Source organism: Schistocerca americana, chromosome 3 (genome assembly GCF_021461395.2).
Source record: "Schistocerca americana isolate TAMUIC-IGC-003095 chromosome 3, iqSchAmer2.1, whole genome shotgun sequence".
Classification (NCBI taxonomy): Eukaryota; Metazoa; Arthropoda; class Insecta; order Orthoptera; family Acrididae; genus Schistocerca; species Schistocerca americana.
In genome coordinates, this window is record NC_060121.1 from 214,701,211 (window position 1) to 214,720,377 (window position 19,167).

General features: G+C 36.9%; 1 protein-coding gene across 1 annotated transcript in view; it reads left to right on the plus strand.

Moving 5' to 3' along the window:
• Positions 1 to 7,111, plus strand: part of LOC124607434 (xylosyltransferase oxt) — a 98,985-nt gene extending 91,874 nt beyond the window's left edge. Inside the window, exon 16 of the mRNA XM_047139762.1 lies at positions 1,981 to 7,111. Coding sequence (XP_046995718.1) covers positions 1,981 to 1,984 — 4 coding nt within the window. The 3' untranslated portion in view covers positions 1,985 to 7,111. The remainder of the gene's footprint in view (positions 1 to 1,980) is intronic.
• The last annotated feature ends 12,056 nt before the right edge of the window (positions 7,112 to 19,167 follow it).

The window sequence follows — 19,167 nt, forward strand, 5'->3', positions numbered from 1 at the left end:
AATGCAGGAAGATCTGCAGCTGATAGGCACTTGGTGCAGGGAGTGGCAACTGACCCTTAACATAGACAAATGTAATGTATTGCGAATACATAGAAAGAAGGATCCTTTATTGTTTGATTATATGATAGCGGAAGAAACACTGGTAGCAGTTACTTCTGTAAAATATCTGGGAGTATGCGTGCGGAACGATTTGAAGTGGAATGATCATATAAAATTAATTGTTGGTAAGGTGGATACCAGGTTGAGCTTCATTGGGAGAGTCCTTAGAAAATGTAGTCCATCAACAAAGGAGGTGGCTTATAAAACACTTGTTCGACCTATACTTGAGTATTGCTCATCAGTGTGGGATCCGTACCAGGTCGGGTTGACGGAGGAGATAGAGAAGATCCAAAGAAGAGCGGCGCGTTTCGTCACAGGGTTATTTGGTAAGCGTGATAGCGTTACGGAGATGTTTAGTAAACTCAAGTGGCAGACTCTGCAAGAAAGGCACTCTGCATCGCGGTGTAGCTTGCTGTCCAGATTTCAAGAGGGTGCGTTTCTGGATGAGGTATCGAATATATTGCTTCCCCCTACTTATACCTCCCGAGGAGTTCACGAATGTAAAATTAGAGAGATTGGAGCCCGCACGGAGGCTTTCCGGCAGTCGTTCTTCCCGTGAACTATATGTGACTGGAACAGGAAAGGGAGGTAATGACAGTGGCACATAAAGTGCCCTCCGCCACACACTGTTGGGTGGCTTGCGGAGTATAAATGTTGATGTAGATGTAGAACATTCTCAGTCTTGTTCATGTTTCAGTGCCTTAACTATACGGTGATTTGTTACCTGTACTCCTTTCATTGATTATGTAAATGTGCTGTTTTTACATTGTGCTAGTCTGCCCCCAATTTTGAATTTATTACCAGGTATTTTATTTTGTGAATGAGAATTACTGTGTAAGTAAGGGGACAGCAAAAATTGCTGTATAATTAAAGTAAACTATCCTCCAAATAGGCAAGTCCGGGAGTCTGTAATGCAGACTATTTCTTTACACTCGGAAGTAAAGGCCCAGTTGAAAATAGTGATTAACAAGAAAGTAATTGAACAGTTATCTGATTTTAAATATCTGAGTGAATCATGAGCTATGATTAGATGAGAAACTGCACGAATTTCAAGTAATATGTAGAACTATAAACAGAACACTTAATTACAAAACTTGATACAGATACAGAAATTTAAGTTGTATAGAAATGTGGTGATACTGTTTTATGGAAGTGAAAGTTGCATAAATTAAAAGAAAAATTACAGCAAAATACAAACAGTAGTCATGAGATTTATGAAGCGAGTGAAGGTTACACAAGAAGAGATTTAATAAAGAATGAAAATGTTTCATATAAGGGGAAAGTGCTTGCTGTTAATGAGGAAGTAACTAAATAGACACCAGAGAAAAAAAGTGTGACTTCAATGAAAAATAAGGTGCCCCCTAGAAATGCTGAACTACAACCTGAGGGGATGGATAGGCACAGGTTGCCCAAGGAAATGATGTGGGGATGGTACAGGCACATGTCTAACCTTTGTAAGTAAGATGATGATGACATTAAAAATTGGAAATATGATAGCCGAAACATACATTTGGGTCAAAATGGGTGAGATGTTAATCGCAGGCAGCATGCACATATTGTAGAGGATAGGATTGTGCTTTGGTTCCATGTTTTGTTAACGTGTCTCACTACTACATTATTTTACCAGCTGCAATTTGCACCTATTAATTTGATGATGAGACAGTGAATTCATATTCATTGACCAAAAGTTGTATCTACATCTACATGACTACTCTACAATTCACTCTTAAGTGCCTGGCTCTTATAATGTTACTCTGTTACATTGCATGATTATGTCATTACACAGATGAACACTTAACTAATATAGTTTTTGAGTAATAATTAGATTTAAATAAAGTCGAGAAAAGCTGATTGATAGATATTTATTCTCTTTTGTTACAGGTGATGACTGGGGTTACTTTTTAGATATATTTCAAATTTGTGATCAACATGACATTCAAAAGCAATACTGAGAAGTCATTCCACTATTTAAGAATCTCCTTCTAAAGCCATTTAAATATTTGACAGGCAATCATATACAAAATGAAAGCTTTAATGTCTGTTTGATTTTTAAATGGTCATTGTTATACAAAAATTTTAAAGATAAATTTGAAATGCCATATTTCTGTACCATGTGATATCCACTACTTGAGTTTAGCTTTGCTCAGATTACATATAAGATAGTTTACAATAAAAGTTTTCTATTAATTCATGAAATGTTTTGTGATAAAACATCAACATATGACCGGTGCTCATTGTACATGTATATATGTCAGATTTCATGAACTGCTCCTATGTAAATCTGTACCGTATTTTGAAGGGGTGTATAAAGTATTAATTCAAAGAAGTAATAATCATCAAATCCAACATGAAGCTCATAGCTGAATGTTGATTTGGTGAATATGTTATGTACTTACTGTGTAAGTTTGTTGATCTTTACTGTTAATGGAGAACATTAAAAATCTGACTACAAAAGTTAATTCCTCATTGTGCTGAATATATATATATATACAGTATATAAAACAGTCATCATTCATGAATGCCTTAAAAAATAACATAAAACTGCAGATATTTTTTTCAGTTTCCTATAACCCAACGGATACTACCTTTGCACTGAGCATGGTATTTGTTGTGATCCTTGTAGGCTCCTTATATTAGCTGATAATCTGATTTCAGATTCCTGATAACATATCAGAGAGAAAGCCTTGCACATCCTTAGATGTTGAAATGAGAAGAAGGAAATTGGTTTAGATTTAATGTTCTTTCAATGACAAGGTAATTAGAAACAGATAGTTGGTGATAGATAATGAATACATCATTAAAATGAAATGATCATATGGCATTATTGGCCGGGAGACCCAACCTGGGGTTGTTTGGCTGCCTAGTGCAGATCTTTTTATTTGATGCCACATTGGTGATTTGCACATTGATGATGATGATGATGATGATGACAACACAACATTCAGGCCCTGAGCAGATAAAAATCTACAACTTGGATGGGATTAAAACTTGGGCCCTCCTGCATGGCAGCCAGCTGCACTGATCACTCAGTCACAGAGATGGACAAATACATCATTATATTGATGGGAGAATAGAGAGGACGAAATCTGGTGCTGACACAATAGTAGCAGCATTAAAATCACTGATCTTAACTCAATGAATGCCTTATGACTTAATCAAATAAGGCACTACATAGCACAGGATTTAATGAAGATAGCAGAATCTTCTTTTTACCATGTGACAGTAGGTGGACACACAAAAAGGTTGACAACAATAATAGTTTTCATAACCAGCATTTTTCCTCATTCAGTAAGAGGGAAAACAGAACTATTCAGCACTTAAATAGGAAATTAAGCCTGGTACCTGGGATCAAGACAGCAGAATAGGATCAGAAGGAAACCAGTTTGTTGGATTGTAGAGTTTCCTCTAATCAATTACAGTGAAACCTCGTTATAACGTTCCTCCATATAATGTTTTCCTCTATGTTACATCTGTTTTTTTCGGTCCCGACTAAAAGCCCATATAACCAATGTTAAATTTTCCTCTTTACTGTGTTTCCTCTGTGTTACAATTTCCTCCATGTATCGCTCATGCTTTTGGAACCCTGGTCAATTATTTACCTCTTTATAACGTTTAAGTGACTGGATGTAGACGCATCGTTTTCCGTTCTGTGGATTCACAGTTTGCACCAGCTCGGAAAGCCCATGCTCAGCGTGTTTCATATGTCAGCGGAAGAACCTGGTCACGTGACATGTGACACACATTCTGCTTGCGATCTTTTTGGCGCCATTTACTTTCACCCATCCACCTACCGGGCCCCATGTTTTAATTACAAAAAACTAATCATTTGATACGTTGATCATTTGAAATGAATATCATATTACAGTGTTGTGAAAATTTAAAATGTCATCTATGGCACCATTTGTCAAAGCTGACTAGTGGTATCCCGATCTTCAGTAATGCCCTATAATTATTATTTGGAAGCCTTCCTCTTTATAGTGTTTTCCTCTATACAGTGTTCAAAATTTGTGGTCCCTTGAAAAACATTATATAGATGTTTCACTTTTTGACAGATGAAGGGACCCGTGGCTCCAAACAGTAGACTTTCCATCAACTTTTCTTTGATTTTTTAAGCTGTGCTAATACTTTGCAAATGTTTTTTTCCTCAATTTATTCAATATAGAATTGAGCAATGTTTTACAGCAAAAAAAAGTAAGTTACATCTTCTTAATGGCCCACATAGATGATTAAAAATTTTGTCAAGTTTCACATTATTTGCCACTCTGGTGTTTCGTTTGGTGTGTTTGTCAAATTTATGCTTCATTTGACATATTTGAGAGAAAGTTTGATTATGGCCAATTTGACAAACAGTTTCGACTGCTTATGCATGTATTTGTTGAACAATAGTCAATTGCTATTGTCTGTAACTGGGAGATATCTGGCAACTGGAAGAGATTTCAGGGATTTAAAGTGTGTATCTTACATTGCATCTTGTATGTTGCCCACCAGTGTCAAAATATTTCATGACACGATACTACAGCATGACACTGCTTAAAAAGTGACATCAGATTGTTTGCTGTGTTGTGCATTTGTTCGAGAAACCAAACAGTGAATTTGACAGACAAGTTTTATTGTTTACAGTGGCCTTGAACAGATGAATACTGTGTAATCCCAAATCACCTAAATACATATACCAAACAACCCACAGAGAAGTATCAGTCTGTCAGATAATCTGTTCCCTGTCTGGGTTCGAACCTGGTCTTCATGTAGTTTTCACTTATAGAGAAAAATATTTTATTTCCTAAACACATCAGAACCTTTTCATGTGAGCCAATCTGTCATTTGAAGATAATTCTGTGACGCGAGAAGATCTGGATCAGAAATTAATGCATTCCTTTGTGCACTGAATCTGCAACTCAGACTTTGTCTTTCTCACATGATATTCTGTCTTACATGATTATTTTATTGCAAAACTGTGTGTGAGCCACCCAGATAAATGGCCTGGTTATAAGTGTGTTTGTTCAGATTGAACTCATTACAAGGTGCTAAAAATCCTACTAGGGTGAAGATCATCTAGGAGAGAAGTATATCAGAGATTTTGCTCCACAGTTATCATTTTGTAATTAATATGAAGCAGAGCTTCAGATGAATCTCCTTAATAACTGATTGGCTGAACTTTTTATATTAATTCTCACATCAAGTCAGTGCCAAAAGTATTACAATGATAGACCACTAACCACCCTCAGCATTTTATAAGAGCAGAGATGTTGTTTCAAGGGATACAGCAAATATTAATGAATTATAATGAATCATTTATTTCAGTCACAGTTGCAAAAGATACAGGTGATCATCACTAGTTTCAGTGGTTAGGTGACCATCATCAAATTTTGACTGGTTGGTTACTGTTTAACATATTGTGAGTGTCAAATCACTGTGTCAACATTAAAATAACCTAATGGCCAAAACCAATCACCATCACATTTATTGTTTTGCAGCTGTGACTGAAATAAATAATCATTATAATTTTAATGGTTAATTGTCAAGTGGCAGACACTAACAGAAACAGAATGGAGGGCTTAGGTTTTAGCTTTTCCTCAGAGCTACTAACAGTTGTCAGAACTTGTCTTCTGATTATCCTTAACGGTTCTGAATGATAATGGCAGTTCAGTAACTTAGCTGACATATCCATTCTTCATCTGTGCTTGCCACCATTTAGGACTTTGAGGTAAGTGCTGGCCTGTGCTCCATCATAAGCATTCAGTTGCCTCTCCCACTTGATCAATAATAAAAGTAGTTCTTTGCCACAGCAGAAACTTCTTTTAAATGTAATCAGTCACTGAGGAAGACCAAAATATTGATAGGAAAGATGACTGTAGCTGTTTTTCTGTTATTATAATTACATTGTTACAAAACATGCAAGTAACACTTCAAATGGGTTTTGCAAGTTATCAATGCATACTAATTTTTTGGGAAACAAAGTTTTAGTACCTTGGTTCTTGTTATGTTTGTAGTAAAAGCTGAATTTAAATTTCCAACTTCCATAAACAAATAGTAACAGCTGTGTGAGGGAAACATCTGCCAACTACCATTAAAGAGATGTGCATATCTAATTCAAAACACTATAAATGTCATAGTTTCCATCAAGTTAGTTTTCTTATTTATAGCAGTCAAATGATTAAGAGATAACTGTGGCACGTTCTCCAGACTAGCATGATTTTGTGGTTGTGCAGCGCAGAAAAAGAATTTTGATGTTCCTCAATGAAAACAACGTCCTCGGCTAATTACTGTTTTCATAAGTACCAAATATGTTTTCCATTGAATACCATTTTCCTCTGCTCTCACCTTAAGAATCACAAGAAAATATCAGACATCTTTAACATATTTTAAAGAATGAGATGTATGGATGTAGTCAGGCAGTTATTCTGGCTATATTACTTGTATTCATGTGCATCTCAAGGCCTAAAGTCACCTTTTCACTTTTTCCATGTGCAAAACTTAAATATTTCATGTATATATTCAGCACAGAGACATATTTCTCTTTCATTATATAAAAAATGTTTTATTGTGTACATCAGGGAGTTGTCTACTGTTATCAAGGAATATATATGAAGTACTGATAATTTTATATGAGACAGATGATTTGGGACTTACTATTGTTTTGAATATCACACCGAATATGTTGGTTTTTATTTAGCATGTTATGTGACATTTGTTACTCAGAACTAGTATAGAATGAGTGTTCCTTAGTCATAGCCATTTTTTCAGTGCCATACAGCTTTCATACTGTAAGACATTAAATGTCGATTTTATGTATTGTATTATTCATTTAAAGTCTTTAAAGTTTTGATAAGAATGTTTAAATTATTTGTGATCTGATGATGACTGTTGAATGTATGAGACTGTCATGTGATTTATTGTACATTATGGGAAATTAATATGTTTTATATTCAAGTACATAAATGTAATTTATACAAATGAAAAAACTGACATTTTTCATACATATGTATTTTAATAAATGCTCATAAAAGAACAACTTCACTATAAATATATCTTAATTATTTATTAGTTCCTTTCCTTACACTTAAACATATTGTTTTAATAATTTCAGGCAGTGCACATATTAAGGTATTAAAAATGGTTATTTGTGTGTCATGATCGTACAAAACAAGATTCCACATTGGCTATGTGCACAGCACTTCAATTGTCCTAATAAAATGTTCACTTACTTAATAGTAACATCTCTCTAACTATCCAGCTACCTGCGCTAAATGCCTGTCCCTGGGAGCCGGGATCCGGAGCGGCATGTGCTGCCCAACCCGTCCTGTGCTGAATACTTATGGACTGATTACGACACACGCAGAGCCAGCGTGAATTTTTGGCGGCTTTGAGCTGTAATATCTTGGGCAATAGTTTTTGTAAAGAAACCAAATTTGGCCATCTTGTTCAACTTTATGCGTTCTCTTAAGGATAATAATGAAAATAATTTTACGAGCCATATTGAGCCAGAAAATTGTAGGTAAAATCGGCAAAAAAAATAGGCGTTTGAAAAAATTTTGAAGTTTGGCTTCTTGCATCTCCTGGACAAATGCTATGATGAAGGTTCTCAGATATAAAGTTTCATTTGTGTAGCACTTTCCAGTACTGAATGAATTAAGCACAAAATTGAAGATTTTGTAAAAATGTCAAAAATGCGGTATTTTATTTCTGATTATGCTTAACTAAAAAAGTGTTCTTTAAAGCATTCCAAGCTGCATAATTGGAATGAAAGGTGGACATGAAAACCAGGTCTGAAAACAATGTAAACTTTGGATTCATATCATGATGATGAAATTTAGAGTACAATAAACTGATAGCACAAAGATGTGGGATAAAATTTTTTATTCTCTACTATTTTCCAATAATCTACAAATTAGTGGGAAAGATGTTGATTTTTATGGAAAGGTGAAAGCAGGATATATTCGATACTCCCTTTACAAATACCTTTTTGTATTAATGCTTCAAAGCTGGTCTCATAAGAACAATCAGTTTTAAGCCCCCCACCCTCCCCAGAACAGTGAGTTTAATTTCCAATATTGGCTAACAACAGAGGCAAAGTGGCAAGAAAAATCAGACTGAGAACAGAGTTTTAACTTTGGCATGTTATTTCTCATTGATCAAAGGCATTGGAAAACAGGTTTTGTACAAGTAGACTGAATGTGATCTATATTTGTACTACTAAGAATAAAATAATATAACTGTCTATGTTAAATGTTAATAATTTAAATGTATCGAGTGTAGATCAATATATGGATTTTGTTATACTGGCACAATGTAATCAATTACATTTGCTGCAGTACAGGTATTGCGCCATCTCAATCACCAAGTCCATTAATATGCCAGCAAACTGCTACATATGAAGAAGTCAGGCATTGTTTGAATAATTTTACGCCTTTTGCATCTATTTCCCATCCTTCTTTTTGACCCAAGCTTTGGACCGGCACTGGTGAAGTTAGAAGTAGATTTATATTTCTTTTACATTTTTTGCCTTCTTTTAGTAATTCATTCCGAAATCTCAATAAATTTTCTCGGATTTAGTTTCCAATTATTAGTAATGCTTCTTTGTATAAGTCTTAAAGCAGGTAACAACGCATATTGGAATGTTGCAAGTTTTGCATTGGTATCTAGCTTCCCAGCGCACTTTCTGTTTCATGCAAACCACACATCTGCGCGTCAGCGTACTTTTCTACGAATGTTCACTCACAATAACAGCCAGAAAATATCTTCCTTTGAATCACAGAGGATTGTCGTCATAGTGCGTTCCCCTACCAGCACTTTTCCTTTCTGTAGCATATTTTTCTGCAGCCTCTCTTACAAGAGAAAAATGAAACTTTGCAAGTGCCATTTTTCGCCCTTCTACCGACTGGTGGAGAGCATGAGCATTGAGAATGCACAAACCCAGAATGTGAAAAGAATATTTCTTGTACCATTTCATAGTCTTAAGCACTGATCCCACTGAACTCAGTAACATTCACAATGGTCAACTGCACCCATACTCGAATTGTAATATACAATACATTGTGGTTTTTTTTTTTTTTTTTTTTTTTCTTCGCCAGTATTTCTATCAGTCTTCTCTGTTTCAACCATTTGTGTTGTGTGACTTGTGGTCAACACCCACACCTCTCTCTTATCGCACCATTTGATAGCAAGGATCTTGTCAGTGGACTTAAACTCAGTTTCTTCTTGTTTTAATTTCTTCTGCAGTTTTGGTATGTTGGGCCTATTCTTACAAACAGTGCCACATGTGGCTGTTCCATGGTTGTGAAGCCAGAGGAACAGGTCCGGGCTGGAGTACCAATTATCAACATATAGAATATGACCCTTTTCCAATTATGGTCCCGTAAGAGACGGCATTACATCACCACTTTTCCCTAAGTTATGGAACCCAATTTGTGTTGTTGTGCCTGTATATACAATAAAATCCAAAATATACCCACTCTGACAGTCACATAGTACAAAGGTCTTCATTCTGAATCTACTTCACTTAGTTGGAATAAATTGTTTAAAAGATAATCGTCCTTTGAACAGCAAGAGACTTTCATCTATACAAAGCTTGTGATGTGGACGAAATGAATTATGAAACGTCTTATGAACTTTGTCAACAATCATCCTAATTTTAAATAGACTGTCACGTCCAGTACTCGCAGAGTTATCACTGAAGTGTAGCGTTCTCAGACATAGACAAAAACGGTCTTGGGACATATTTTCACTGAAGTATGCAAAAGTGTATCTCTGGACCAATAATCACTTAATTTTAACTTCTTAACTTGCGCCATTAGAAGGCAAATAGCAACAAAACAATACATTTCTTCAAATCCAGTGTCTTTCCTCTTTGACAGTTGAGAATTCACAGATTCTGTAGTATTTTCTCTGGTGTGAACATAAAAACAATTTGTTTCATCTGCAATAAACTGCAACAGATCTTCGACATAAAGGTCACAAAAAATGAAAGAATGCTTGTGTCAGTATCTAGTTGACATTTGTGTCCTGAACTCGAGTTGTCAAAGATTAAAACTATCCCTAGTAACAAGTCTTTCTTCCTATACCCAATAGATGAACAGGAAATGCTAAAAACAATAGGGGATCTAAAATCAAAATTTTCCTCTGGTACTGACAACATACCAGTAAAAAATGTGCACCCTTATAAGCTAGGCCCATGGTAGACATGCAATAGTTGAATTTCTCAGGGAATCTTCCCAGAAAGGTTAAAAATAGCTAAAGTGAAGCCATTGTACAAAAAGGGTGGAAAAACAGATTATATGCCAGTCTCTCACTCACTTTTCTCAGCTACACAGCATGGTTTCCAAACATGTAAATCCACCGAGACAGCTATTATTGATTTCTTAAATGAAGCTTTAAATGAATTAGATAAAAAAAGAGCACACAGCAGTAATATTCCTAGATCTTTCAAAAGCATTTTACATCATTAACCATGGTCTATTGCATAGAAAGCTAGAAAATGGTGTCAGAGGCCCAGCTTATGAGTGGTGAAGTCACATCTACAAAACAGACACCAAATAGTTGAAGTCTTGTACAAAGAAGGAAAAAATTTAATTTCCTATCAATCAGAAAAACAGTGTGTTAAATACGGTGTGCCGCAGGCTTCCATACTGGGACCAGTCTTGTTCTTACTGTTTGTAAATGACTTGGGACCATCCAGCTCTAACTGTAAGTACATTAAATATGCCGATGCTACAAATGTACTTATGAAAGGAAAGACCCCAAAAGAGCTCCAAAATGAAATAAAAAAGAGCACTTCACGTGTATCAGAATGGTTCACAATGAACAACTTAATAATAAACACACACAAAACAAACACTATGTATCTACACACAGTGCAGAATAAGTAGCCTTTAACTGCAACCATAGAACTGTTAGACAAAAGACTTGAAATTGTAAATAGCGCCAAATGTCTGCGAGTTTGGATCCAAGATGAACTAAGATGGCAGAAACACACACAACACCTATGTAGTAAATTAAATACCATTTGTTATAGTATAAAAGTTCTTGCTGGATGCACATCAAGGAAAGTCATAAAAAATGTGTACTATGCCCAAACAGGATCGCTACTAAGATGTGGTTTAATTTTCTGGGGAAATTCACTACCCGGCAAAAGCTGTTATATTGCACAAAAAAGAATTAATTTAAAAAGCTTCATATTCATCCCCCTCCCCCCCCCCCCCCCATGAACCATGGACCTTGCCGTTGGTGGGGAGGCTTGCGTGCCTCAGCGATACAGATGGCCGTACCGTAGGTGCAACCACAACGGAGGGGTATCTGTTGAGAGGCCAGACAAATGTGTGGTTCCTGAAGAGGGGCAGCAGCCTTTTCAGTAGTTGCAGGGGCAACAGTCTGGATGATTGACTAATCTGGCCTTGTAACACTAACCAAAACGGCTTTGCTGTGCTGGTACTGCGAACGGCTGAAAGCAAGGGGAAACTACACCCGTAATTTTTCCCAAAGACATGCAGCTTTACTGTATGATTAAATGATGATGGCGTCCTCTTGGGTAAAATATTCCGGAGGTAAAATAGTCCCCCATTCGGATCTCCGGGCGGGGACTACTCAAGAGGACATCGTTATCAGGAGAAGGAAAACTGGCATTCTACGGATCGGAGCGTGGAATGTCAGATCCCTTAATCGGGCAGGTAGATTAGAAAATTTAAAAAGGGAAATGGATAGGTTAAAGTTAGATATAGTGGGAATTAGCGAAGTTCGGGGGCAGGAGGAACAAGACTTTTGGTCAGGTGATTACAGGGTTATAAATACAAAATCAAATAGGGGTAATGCAGGAGTAGGTTTAATAATGAATAAAAAAATAGGAGTGCGGGTAAGCTACTACAAACAGCATAGTGAATGCATTATTGTGGCCAAGATAGACACAAAGCCCATGCCTACTACAGTAGTACAAGTTTATATGCCAACTAGCTCTGCAGATGATGAAGAAATTGATGAAATGTATGACGAGATAAAAGAAATTATTCAGGTAGTGAAGGGAGACGAAAATTTAATAGTCATGGGTGACTGGAATTCGTCAGTAGGGAAAGGGAGAGAAGGAAACATAGTAGGTGAATATGGATTGGGGAGAAGAAATGAAAGAGGAAGCCGCCTTGTAGAATTTTGCACAGAGCATAACTTATTCATAGCTAACACTTGGTTCAAGAATCATAAAAGAAGGTTGTATACCCGGAAGAATCCTGGAGATACTAAAAGGTATCAGATAGATTATATAATGGTAAGACAGAGATTTAGGAACCAGGTTTTAAATTGTAAGACATTTCCAGGGGCAGATGTGGATTCTGACCACAATCTATTGGTTATGATCTGCAGATTGAAACTGAAGAAACTGCAAAAAGGTGGGAAATTAAGGAGATGGGACCTGGATAAACTGAAAGAACCAGAGGTTGTAGAGAGTTTGAGGGAGAGCATAAGGGAACAATTGACAGGAATGGGGGAAAGAAATACAGTAGAAGAAGAATGGGTAGCTCTGAGGGATGAAGTAGTGAAGGCAGCAGACAATCAAGTAGGTAAAAAGACGATGGCTAATAGAAATCCTTGGGTAACAGAAGAAATATTGAATGTAATTGATGAAAGGAGAAAATATAAAAATGCAGTAAATGAAGCAGGCAAAAAGGAATACAAATGTCTCAAAAATGAGATCGACAGGAAGTGCAAAATGGCTAAGCAGGGATGGCTAGAGGACAAATGTAAGAATGTAGAGGCTTATCTCACTAGGGGTAAGATAGATACTGCCTACAGGAGAATTAAAGAGACCTTTGGAGAGAAGAGAACCACTTGTATGAATATCAAGAGCTCAGATGGCAACCCAATTCTAAGCAAAGAAGGGAAGGCAGAAAGGTGGAAGGAGTATATAGAGGGTTTATACAAGGGCGATGTACTTGAGGACAGTATTATGGAAATGGAAGAGGATGTAGATGAAGACGAAATGGGAGATAAGATACTGCGTGAAGAATTTGACAGAGCACTGAAAGACCTGAGTCGAAACAAGGCCCCGGGAATAGACAACATTCCATTAGAACTACTGATGGCCTTGGGAGAGCCAGTCATGACAAAACTCTACCATCTGGTGAGCAAGATGTGTGAGACAGGCAAAATACCCTCAGACTTCAAGAAGAATATAATAATTCCAATCCCAAAGAAAGCAGGTGTTGACAGATGTGAAAATTACCGAACTATCAGTTTAATAAGTCACAGCTGCAAAATACTAACGCGAATTCTTTACAGACGAATGGAAAAACTGGTAGAAGCGGACCTCGGGAAAGATCAGTTTGGATTCCGTAGAAATGTTGGAACACGTGAGGCAATACTAACCTTACGACTTATCTTAGAAGAAAGATTAAGAAAAAGCAACCCTACGTTTCTAGCATTTGTAGACTTAGAGAAAGCTTTTGACAATGTTAACTGGAATACTCTCTTTCAAATTCTGAAGGTGGCAGGGGTAAAATACAGGGAGTGAAAGGCTATTTACAATTTGTACAGAAACCAGATGGCAGTTATAAGAGTCAAGGGGCATGAAAGGGAAGCAGTGGTTGGGAAAGGAGTGAGACAGGGTTGTAGCCTGTCCCCGATGTTATTCAATCTGTATACTGAGCAAGCAGTAAAAGAAACAAAAGAAAAATTCGGAGTAGGTATTAAAATTCATGGAGAAGAAGTAAAAACTTTGAGGTTCGCCGATGACATTGTAATTCTGACAGAGACAGCAAAGGACTTGGAAGAGCAGTTGAATGGAATGGACAGTGTCTTGAAATGAGGATATAAGATGAACATCAACAAAAGCAAAACAAGGATAATGGAATGTAGTCAAATTAAATCGGGTGATGCTGAGGGAATTAGATTAGGAAATGAGACACTTAAAGTAGTAAAGGAATTTTGCTATTTAGGGAGTAAACTAACTGATGATGGTCGAAGTAGAGAGGATATAAAATGTAGACTGGCAATGGCAAGGAAATCGTTTCTGAAGAAGAGAAATTTGTTAACATCGAGTATAGATTTAAGTGTCAGGAAGTCGTTTCTGAAATTATTTGTATGGAGTGTAGGCATGTATGGAAGTGAAACATGGACGATAACTAGTTTGGACAAGAAGAGAATAGAAGCTTTCGAAATGTGGTGCTACAGAAGAATGCTGAAGATAAGGTGGGTAGATCACGTAACTAATGAGGAGGTATTGAATAGGATTGGGGAGAAGAGAAGTTTGTGGCACAACTTGACTAGAAGAAGGGATCGGTTGGTAGGACATGTTTTGAGGCATCAAGGGATCACAAATTTAGCATTGGAGGGCAGCATGGAGGGTAAAAATCGTAGAGGGAGACCAAGAGATGAATACACTAAGCAGATTCAGAAGGATGTAGGTTGCAGTAGGTACTGGGAGATGAAGAAGCTAGCGCAGGATAGAGTAGCATGGAGAGCTGCATCAAACCAGTCTCAGGACTGAAGACCACAACAACAACACATATTCTTCCATTACCATGCCTATATATCCTAGAAACAATAATGTTTATAAGGAAAATCATAGATGAAAATAGCAAGATTGCCCCAAGAAACCAAAATATCCATTTATACAACACAAGGAATAATTAGGATTTACATATGCAGTTTTTACATACAACACTAAAACAAAAAGGACCCTTGCGAGCAGGAAAATAATGTATAACAGACTACCTAAAAAAGTTAAGGCAATAACTGATGTGCATAACTTGAAAACTGCAGTAAGTGACTACTTGCTACAGAATTACTACTGTAGTGTTGACGAATTTTTATCTACAACATAAATGTGTGAAAAATTTAAATAGTTTATACAATTAAGGCCAAAATAAGAAATGTGTACATGTAGATTTATCTGTGAATTATATGTGGTCTATTACATACATGTGTGTATCTGATAATCAAGGCCGAAAGTAAGAAATGTGTATTTGTGAAAGGTTATTCCCATATGTAAGACTTATATTGCTATATACTGGAAACCATACAACAATTTTCTGCTAAACTTCATTGCAATTATTTGAGTTGTCCTATATCATTATGTACCCCTGTACAATGTGTGATTCATAGGACCAATAAATATGCAATACAATACAATACAATGGTTTAACATCTGGAAATCAGTTTCTTTGCAGTCAAATGTGTCACTTCAGCATGCTCTTTTCCAGACCATTTCACTGTCCCTTTCTTATTCCTCGGATTCAGAGGAACTGCTGACTGTAATTCCTTCTCTCCCCTTTGATGTAAAGGGCTGAGGTCTACAGCTCTGAGATTCTGTTGAAGACTCATCACTGCTAGCAACGTCAGATAATTCACACTCACTGTTGCTCCTAGTGAACATACCCGGGATCTCTTTATCTGTGCAACCATGGCTATGTGACGTTTCTCCCATGGAAAACAAGAAAACTGACGAAAACACCGGAAGCAAAGTTGAATTCTGCAAAGAGGGATCACAGCAACAAACATATAAGCACTCTCAAACTATACAGTCAGGCCACTAAACAGTGACTAGAAGAGCATGATGGAAAGACACCTCTGCGTGTTTACACATCTGTCGCGCTCAGACAGCTGTGACTCAGAGTGCCTAAACTCATCCCTAGCGGTGAAAAGGCCAGTGGCATGATACATGTCAACATATCCTTAGTGCTGTAGGGAAAACCCAAGGGCCGTGCTTAAATGCGTCTGGCGCGCCAGGGGAATGGCGAGGCATGACGAATTAACAGATCCCCAGCAGACAAAGGGTTAACACTGCAATTCTCAAAGAGATCTTTTTATTAATGTTTCCCTGCAGGCATGCAAGCTCAGCTTTGATGGGGATTTGTCCATCCAGAGTCTGGCTGCCATTCCTGTCATTACATCATCTCAATATTATAACCCTATAACACATGAGTATAGTACATCTTTCCTTTGGATCATAAACTCTGTCTGTATGTTTTGTATTTGTGATAAAGATGGATAACAACTTTGATATTTGCTTATATGGGTGTGGGAAACAACCTAAACCAACTCTCAGCTTGTTCATGTCCAGTCAGTAGTCATGTATGCAATAGGTAAATTCAATCTGAGCCCGGCAGTGCTCCCTGTCTCACAAATTAATGAGCTTCACTTCAAGGTATAGGGCTGGTAATCATCAAAAACATAAACACCACTTATGGATTAGGCCTTACACCTGTTCTGACTGGTGCCTACAAGAAGCGATCTATGATCGTGGGACATGTGATCAGCATGTCACAAATCCATGCAGCGATTAATGCCAGTAGATGAATCATGATAGTGCCGTATATTCTTTATTCAAACAGCTCCTCATATTGCCTCACAATGCTTAGAGAACACTGTTGCAGCCCTCCTTATCTCAGAAAAGATCTGAGAAAGTACCAGGAATCAAATCTGGATCCATCTGCACCAAGACAGCAGTGCTAACACCTTGGCTATGGAAGTGATCTTTAATGTATGCAAATATGGTTTATTATAGTTTACAGCTGTTATACTAGTATCTGGTGGAATAGGAATGGTATTTAACAATGCATGCTGGCCTCTTTGATGGATATTATGACAATTTGATGTTACAAACAAACAACAGAAAAAGTTACTTAGTATAGTCATCACCTGATATATTTTTAATTTTGTTGTTGGAAGATTTTAAGTGTTCTACGAAATAGATAAAAATTGATTTGGCTTCAAATTGCTGTACAACCCATGTCATGTAGGATGGCATTTCCTTGAGTAGAGGCGGAGCAGTAGGGAGGCATGGAGAGGATGAGATCTGCGGATGTGTGGCAGTGCAGAGTGGGCAAACAAATTCTATGTGTGAACTGTGTTTCTGCGGACAACAATCAGGTTCATTTGCTTACGGTACATCATATTATATGTTCAAATCCGTGAGGGGAATAACAAATTTTAAAAGCAATTTTGATCAATTATCTTCATGCCTTGATGACACTGCACCCACTGCTGTGCATCTTTAGTCTGCGTGATGTCAGAAGCTGAAAACAGTTGACACAGCTTTCTGAAGACATCAAGTATAATTTTTTTTCAAAATTACAAGTGTCTATTGACACGATCATTGAAACTGCTTGCAATAATTGTCATGTTTTGCTATTTGGACTGTATTACAAGTAAAAATTTGATACACAACAAAATAATTTTCAAGCACAAACTGAAATCATTATTTTGCTTGATAACTGCTAATACTTCATAGAACTTTTCAAAATGTGCATAAGGAATGTATGTAGGTGTTTGACTGTAGTTAAGTGTAATCAATGTGCATAAAAAAGTATTAATGGTATAAAAGACTAATGTAAAAAGCTATTGCAAAAATGGTCAGTATGTTGTCATATTTGTTGCTGTATTATGAGTGTAAATGAAATCATTTGACGTTACAGTGGGAGATGGCATTTATAATCCATTGACCAAGCAAAAAATTAATCATCTTCTGTGAATAACTAGAGGGAATGCAGACCGATAACATTGAAAACCACAATGTCTCAGCAGGTAACCATCCCTGTCATTTTAAGGCATTTTCCAATTCATGCCTTGAAAATTACAGGGCTTACCTGTGAAAATATTGGAGTTTTTGAAAGATTTATCCAGCCGCATTCTCACAAATTAATAGAGCATACAACATTCTGGGAAAAGCTTAACTTCTCCTTGGACAGTATGTTGTGTATTATGGTCTGCATACTTCATAGGATACAAATTCTTAATCAATAAAGGCTAGGATGTTCGCATATACTATATACACTACAGATTTGTTGACACACACATTTTTTTAAACCACGAGTCTTTAAAACTAAGAAATATTACTACTTTACTTTATTCCAACATCTAAATTTGAATAACACAGTCACTCCTATCTGAGTCTATGTGCAAACCATCTGATTGTAAATTACGATGATAGGTAAAGGCTTATATCCATCTTCACCTGCCTATCATAGTCTTCTTCCTGAAGCTTTTCAGCATACCACACAGTCTGTGCCCACACTGAAGGGGGGACGTGTTTGTTATCTTAACTTATTTATTGTTGTTGTCCCACATAGCCTTTAACCTTTGCCCAAATCAATTCCATGGTACTACACTGACAGTGGAATGTGGATAAACACAAAACTGTGTGACAACATTGACTTGCAAGGAAATCAAGTCTGTACCTTCTGTCATGTAGCTTATATAAATTAAGTGAGCTGCAGGATTTCAGCATGAGTCTGGTTTACACTGTGTGAAGTATTTTATTTTTAAACCAGGGCAAAATATCTGCCATCTGGTGATTTTACTTGCTGTTTTAATGGTAACAGTTGTATGATAATTAGCATGGTACATTACAATCACCGATTTCCATGGAAGGTATGGCAAGAATTGTTCAGTGAACCACAAAACTGGCAGTGTTTGTTTCTGAATGGTAGTCACTGCTGTTTTTCTTACAACCTAAATACAAGTTTGCTCTCAGGAATGAAGTCAGAAGAAGAGCCAGCATGCAGAATAATTATCTGAGAACCTATTCCTACGGGAACTTTAAACATGCCAGTACAATCATGTATTTTCCAGCAGGTCTTCCTGGAATGATTCTGATTCACCCATGATTCATCAAGGTAATACACTGTCAAACTGCCTCCTTTTGAATCTCACATCTTTATGGAGGATGTAGTTAATGCTGCACCTATGTCACGTCTTTCAACTAAAAACTCTCTTCTGAACATATCTGAAACCAATGTCATTCAAATTTCTTAAATTGATGAAGTGCTACTTTTGAAGCCAGTTTTCTCATGCGTAATTGTAACAAGTTTTTGTGATGACGTGTATTCACCATTCACACAGAGCACTTTAAAACATCGTTGTCAAAACCATCCATTTCTGTTACAGGTTTCTTGCAATTTTGATGCTTTGCAGGTGACACAAAGTCAATTTTTTCCAACACTTTGTTTACAATTTACAGTTCTCTTACCTATACCATATGCTTCTGCAGTCCATTCTTGTGTCATCAGATGTCAACAGTAAGAGTCTCACTTTCAAATTCATGTTTGAAAAAGTTATAAATACGCCTGCTTGTGAAGCACTCCATGT